This window comes from Frankliniella occidentalis, unplaced genomic scaffold (assembly GCF_000697945.3).
Source record: "Frankliniella occidentalis isolate FOCC.00 unplaced genomic scaffold, Focc_3.1 Scaffold49, whole genome shotgun sequence".
Taxonomy (NCBI): Eukaryota; Metazoa; Arthropoda; class Insecta; order Thysanoptera; family Thripidae; genus Frankliniella; species Frankliniella occidentalis.
This window is the reverse complement of record NW_026267179.1, coordinates 568,581-574,971: the sequence shown is the minus strand read 5'-3', so window position 1 is coordinate 574,971 and position 6,391 is coordinate 568,581. Positions and strand designations below refer to the sequence as shown.

The window sequence follows — 6,391 nt, the reverse complement described above, 5'->3', positions numbered from 1 at the left end:
GAGGGGGTCATCAGAATGATGACCTGCCTGTGCCCAGCCCACGAGGCGGGTTGGTCACGCTGAAAAATCACGACAGCAGCGAGCAGTGAGGAACAGGGGAGGGGAGGGGAGGGGAGGCGGGGGATGGTGAAAATATTCCACCCCGTCAATAGCCCCAAGGGCGTGTGCCTGAGTGCAGGGGCGTAAGCGTGTGGCCGGCGGCGGCTCCTACACCCCGACGAAAAGGCTTCATCCTCGGCTTCCTAACGACGGGGAAAATGGGTCATGGAAAGCAATGGATCGGGCGTCTCGCGCGCCCTATTCCTATTAGATTTAGATGCCACTTTTGGTTGAACTTCCAAAGCGACACGTAAAGCTTCAAAGATGCTTTTCAATTTAGCTCCATGAGATAGTTGCTGAGCAAATAAAAAGGTTTCTATTGAAAATTTAACAGCCTTAAAATTGGCTGAGTGAATAAGTTTTAAATGATTACTACCTTTGTAATTGGACTGTTTAGGATCCATGGTCAATGTCGTAATTTTGTTCTTTTCATTTGAAGGAAAATGTTTAAAAGTCATGTGTGGTGAAAGCTTTTGTCTGTGCGCTTTGAGCTGAAACTGCTCATGCTTGCTCTAACCCTGCTCCTTGTCTGTCCGCAGCCTTCTGCCAGGGCCACACGAGCCTGGACCAGCTGTGCAAGCTCATCACCGGGGACGCGCTGCTCTTCTCCATGTTCCGGCTGGGCGGCTCCCCCGTGGCGTGTCCCTTCCGGGGCCCGCTCGCCTTCACGTACAACCGCGGCCACGGCGACTGCCGCTCGCCCATGTCGTCCGTGGAGGCGTGCACCCAGGAGTCGAGGCTGCTGCTGCGGTACCAGGCCTGCCCGGACGTGTACGGCACCGAGAGCACGGGTGAGTACACGCCAGCGCAGCTCAGCGCAGCTGCTCGGGACACGCTCGTGCAATCACGCCCAACGACAGTGCGTCGCGCGCGCCCCAGGGCCCAGAGACACCCGACCGCCTCGCACACAACTCGGGGGAGACTACTACTCGCGCAGTTTTCGAGCAGTGCGCGCAGTTTTACGAGCATTTGCTTGCTCAATATTATTCAGATCTAGTTTTTCTCATGCGAGTGGCTCTGATCTATTAAAAGGTCAGAAGTAATGTTTGGGAGATGACATTTTGCCTCGAAATTAACACTTCCACTTGCTTGGGAGTTTGAAATAACTCCGCTCAACACACCAAGTAATAGAAATCAAGTGCATTTTCTTGAAACAACTCATCACTTGAGTAAACTAAGTGCATGCTGGTGCGTCAATGTTTTCAAGAAAATGTCCTAGCTATCAAGTTAGTAACCGTTTTTTTTGTGTACTTGGAAACCAACAAATGGCTATATTACCGCGTGTAACTTCTTTTCTATCGGGAGGGCGGAAGGGCTCTCTCTGATTTTTACCTTGCCATCGCTAAGTCAACCTAATCGCAATTTATAATTTTGCATTCACGGCTGTCAGTGCATTACTGAAAGTGGAATATGTCTGTATATATAGGCTTGGACCAAACTGATTATATAAACGGTTTTATTTATAATCACGAAAACGTGGGTAGACGGTGGCTTTAACGGCTGGCGCTAGCGTCTAGCTGACGTCGTGAGTCCGCCCCCTACTCATCCCAAATCCCAATAGCCATGTAGCCGAACTGTTTCCAGAAAATGGATCAAGTGTGCACGGGTGTTACTGGAATGGGCTTGCATTCCTACCTTCCCGGGAATACTGCTTTACCGTCATCCCTCTCTACACTACGCGTTTGGGCATGCCGGCACGCTTCAGTGTGTGGCTCGCGACACGCGCATTTTTCTCCCGCCCGCAGAAGCATTATTCTTTGCCGCCACACACAAGACCGTTCCGCGGCTCAGACGGTCTCGGCCCTGCGTGGTCGTCGGTGTGCTTGACGGTACCTGATACGAGCGCGCGTGACCGCAGCCCATATACCATACACTCCCATCCATATCGATGGGAACCGCTAATGACCTCATTCTAGCCGTCATCAACTACTCTCGGAGGCGACTAGCTGCTCGCTCTCCTCCCAAGTCGGCGTAGCAGGGGGGAAGGGGGATGGGTTGTGGCATGGGCGAAGTTTTCGCCCCCCCCCCCCCCTCCATTCATGTGCTCCGCGTTGGAAATTGGAAATGCATTTTCCTCTCCGGCTTTGTCTTCTTCCTGCTCCCCGCAATGCTGCTGCTGTAGGACCATCTCTCTCCTTCCCTCCTCTCTCTCTCTCTCTCTCTCTCTCTCTCTCTCTCTCTCTCTCTCTCTCTCTCTCTCTCGTGGAGGCAAGGGGGGGCCTGCCTGCTGCTGCCTCCTCGGCGAAGGGCACAAAAGCGGCGGAGCGCGAACGGGGCGCAACTCTGGGCGGAAATGAGGGCTTATTTGCACGACGCGACGACGTCGTGAACTGCGAATATCGTGAAAGGGAGGCGGGGCGGGGCCTTTGGGAGCGGCGCGCCCTGCCGACAGTTGTAGCGGTAGAGTGCAGCGCCACCGTGTGAGACGACCGCTTTTATTAGTGCCGTGAAGAGACTTTACTACGCGTATATAAAACATTGTTGTCACTCGGAGGCGCGGGCTCCGATCACCGCGTTTGCGCCGGTCGCTTTTACGCCGTGCTCACATCGGCTCTAATGGCGTTTTGTGTCTTTTCGCTGCGTCAAGTCGCCGCCGTCCTTCGTCACCCCCATCCCTAGTGGGAGTGAGAGTGAGAGAGAAGGGCGTAACTGCAGGTGCAAGCAGCACTCGAGTAGCAGTTTAGACCCTCTTAACGGGCACGCTGGCCGTTGAGGTGCGTGGTCTCGCTTGCTGCTGATTGGACAGCAGGGTAGGCAATGGCCACTCGCCACTCACACACAAATGTGTTTTGGGAAAATAAATAACCAACATTTACTTGTTTTGACAGCTTCTTGTCTGAGCGACAGCTGAACCTACATTTTCAATGATAAATTGTGATTCTGATTCGGACCATCACCTTTTTGGGGTTTCAATGGGTTTCAAGAGAAATAATACTTTTTTAATGTAACAAAATAAAAGAAAGAATGAAACGATTTTAGCTTAGGAAATCCGGCAAAATTTGAATATTTATTTAAACGACATACGTATTACTTGATAAGTTGCTGGGAGAAGTTCGGCATACATGTTACTAGACGATAGGAAAAGAAAACTAACCGCTAACATACTGAGGCGAGTTCTGAGGTTGGCATAAGGTGGGTAGAGGCCGTTGGGAAGCCTTTCCACTTCCACTGCTCTGCCGCTAGTGGCATCTGCACCCCTCCCCCCTTTTCCCTTTTCACCTCCCCGCATCAGCTCCTTTTCCTCCTCGATTGAGAGGAGCGGTTGGCGTTTATGAATGGTTGATCATTATTCCACGTCGCGTCTCTGCGACCTTGATCTTGAAGAAGACGACATCCCCGGCGCGGAATCTCACTTTTTTATACCCCTTACATAACCATCGAGCGATTCCTCCAACATCCCGACGACCCCCACCTGCCTCTAACCGATGCAGTGGGGCGGAGAAAAATGTGAACGCCGCCCCGTCGGCCTCGTCGCGCTCCCCAACAGATTTTCGCGCGGAACCGCTTTAAGACGTCCCTCCGCCGCTTCTCCACCATCCCCGTCCCTCCCGCTACCCCCACTTTCCCGACTTCCGGTCGACTTATTGACCAAATTTCCGGGTCTCATCGTCTTGCGATGGCCTCGCCTGATACCTCCTCCTTGGCCTTCCGAACAAGTTAAGTGGGGGGGGGGGGGGGGGGGGGGCTGTGCGCCTCTACCACATGACTCGCCCTGACCCCGACCCCCCTCTCTCCATCATGTTTAACCAGAGGAAGAGGGGAAAAAATACGTTGTGCACTACTTTTACTACATACAATCTTTTGCGAGAAAAATGTGGATTCACTTCTCAACTTTTGCGCATCCACAAGTTTTATATATTGCGCATTTCGCCCTCCTTCTTTTTTTTATGGCTTTTGTATCATTTGTTTTGTTTGTTCAGCGTCAGAATGGGTTTGAGCAGCGCCGGCTGCGCCAGTACATCTCACGCGTTTTGTAGGCCAGCGCCGCCGCCGCTCCCCACCATGGGTGCTGCTGCTGCTACTGCTGCTGCTGCGCACTTTGGAAAGTTTGCTTCATAAAACATGACGTCTGGCTTTTCGAGAGACGCATGATGGCGGCGCGGCGGCGCAGAGAGCAGGTCAGCGGCGGTGGCGAGCCCTGCGCGGCGGGGCGGCGGCTAGAGGTGTGCACCAGCAAGGTGTCGATGTGGCATGTATGTATGTGAGACGAAATGTACTTCCACGGGAAGAATAATGCGGGCCGCCGCCGACGACACGCGTCGCAGTTGTGATGAAAAATAAGGAGGGTAGGAGGACGCGGACAGTACAGTGCACAACTCGTTTCCCATTCTACGAATTGCCTCTCTCCACGACACGGAAGCCAATACGGACCGCCCCCTCACTCACCTACTCACGTCGCCTGTCTCCCTGTCTCCTCCCCTCCCCCCTGCCCCCTCTAGCTTCCGCCCGCCACTGCAACACCCCTATTTTTCCCCCATTCCGCCGCAACTCCGCGAGCGCGCGGGGCTCCTTTACAGATGATCGCGCAAAATCACTATCCTTTGTGACCGTCGAGGAAAATTGGGGCGGCGCCGCGGTGTGCGGCGGCTGCACGCGGGGCGGGGCGGGGCGGGGCGGGGCGGGACGGCGACAAGCGAGGCAGGCAGACATCCTGCCTCCTGTTCTCCCACTTCCCTCGCAGCCAGGACGTCATTGCTCCGTGATGGCTCCCGCGGGGCCCCCGTCCCCCACCACGGCCCGCCTCCCGTATACCCGCAGGCGGACTCCTGCGGACTGGTGCGTGAGGGTGGGGCGCGAAGGGGAAAGGGGCCACCGTCAAAACGCGAAAATCGGGGCGGAATCGTATGACTTATACATGAACGCATGCATGCATGTAAAGTAGGATACTTAAAAATTATTTAAGTGCTAAAGAAACATGTATGTTCTCAAAAAAAGTCGAGTGAAACCAAGTTCTTTACCAAAACACGCATTTTTTTTCTGACGTGTGTGCGATGCGGGAGCACCTATCCGCTACGAAAGTTTATTGTGTATTTTCCGCGGCCGATATTAGTTTCACTGGCGGCGGCGGCGTGCTTTAAGTCGGCCATTGAACGGGGGAACAGGTCATGATGGGGCGTGGAAACCTCTTTTAGCGCCGGCGCCGCGCCCCGCCCAGCTACGCCCCGCCACGCCCCCCACGCCCACGCCTCGCCACCGTAACGGTGCGACGTGAGCGCGGCGCGTCCGGGCCGCCTCAGAGCAGCGCCGTCTGCCCTCTCGCTCGCGCGTTATTTTATCTCCGCTATGAGAAGAGAGGAATGGTTAACGCAGAGAGAGAGAGAGAGAGAGAGAGAGAGAGAGAGAGAGAGAGAGAGAGAGAGACGATGCGATCACCGAAAAGGCGGCTTATGCGGATGCAGCCATGAGAGAGATGTCTGCCTTGAGTCTGAGGCTGGCCTGAAGAAGAAGAGGGGTGGGGTTGCGGGGGTGTGGGGAGAAAGGGGGGTTGAAATACGGGCGGGCGGCGCGCGCGACTGTCCGGAAGAGGGAAGAGCGCGCCGGCTGGCCGGGGAAGGTAATCAACGGGAAAACTTGTTATTATTCAGAGGCTGGATTTAATTTTTTTTGCCTTCCCTCCCCGGGCACGCACCGCGGGAGTGTTGAGCCGCGGCGGCCTCCACCCCCTTCTCCGCAGTGCTCCCCGTGTTCGTGCTCCTCCCCTCCCTTCCCCTCCTCGAACTCCTCCACATCGGCGTGGTCGTGTTTTCGGCCCAACATTCCTTGCGCACATAAAAAGCGAAACCCAAGGGGGGGCCTCCCCCACGCCGCTGCCTCGCCAGGCCGCTGCCCGGCGCTAGCTAACCCCTCGCAGCCAGCTGCCATGCGATACGGCCGGGGCGGCGCAGGGCCACATCACAGCTGCACAGGGTGGCCGCCCGGCAGCGCCAGCGGCGGCGCGGTCAGGCCTCTTGACTCGAGGCCTCACCTTTTGGATTTCTTGCAGCCATTTTTTTGGGCTTGGCCTCTTTCCCCCGGCCCGGCCCGCGCCCGTATGAAGTCTGCGGCCCTTTGGCTATCCCCCTTTTCGCGCTGGTTTGGCTCCTTCGCATGACCATCGACTGGCTTTTCCCGTACTCATGGTTTCGTCCTCTCACTGGCTTTGCCCTTAGCTTTCCTTTGCTTTGCCGCCGTGCTTAGAGTCGGGCTCGGAGCTTGGCATGTGTTTTCCCAGCCGTGCCTGGGCTCTTGGCTTGGCCCCCTGCCTCGGTCCTTAACTTACCCCTTGGCGTCTTCTCTTGGCTTGCCCCCCCCC

General features: G+C 55.7%; 1 protein-coding gene across 1 annotated transcript in view; it reads left to right on the top strand.

The window, feature by feature from the left end:
* Window positions 1-6,391, top strand: part of LOC113202407 (uncharacterized) — a 156,136-nt gene that overhangs the window by 66,483 nt on the left and 83,262 nt on the right. Inside the window, exon 4 of the mRNA XM_052267283.1 lies at window positions 639-890. Within this exon, the coding sequence (XP_052123243.1) occupies window positions 639-890 (252 nt within the window). The remainder of the gene's footprint in view (window positions 1-638; window positions 891-6,391) is intronic.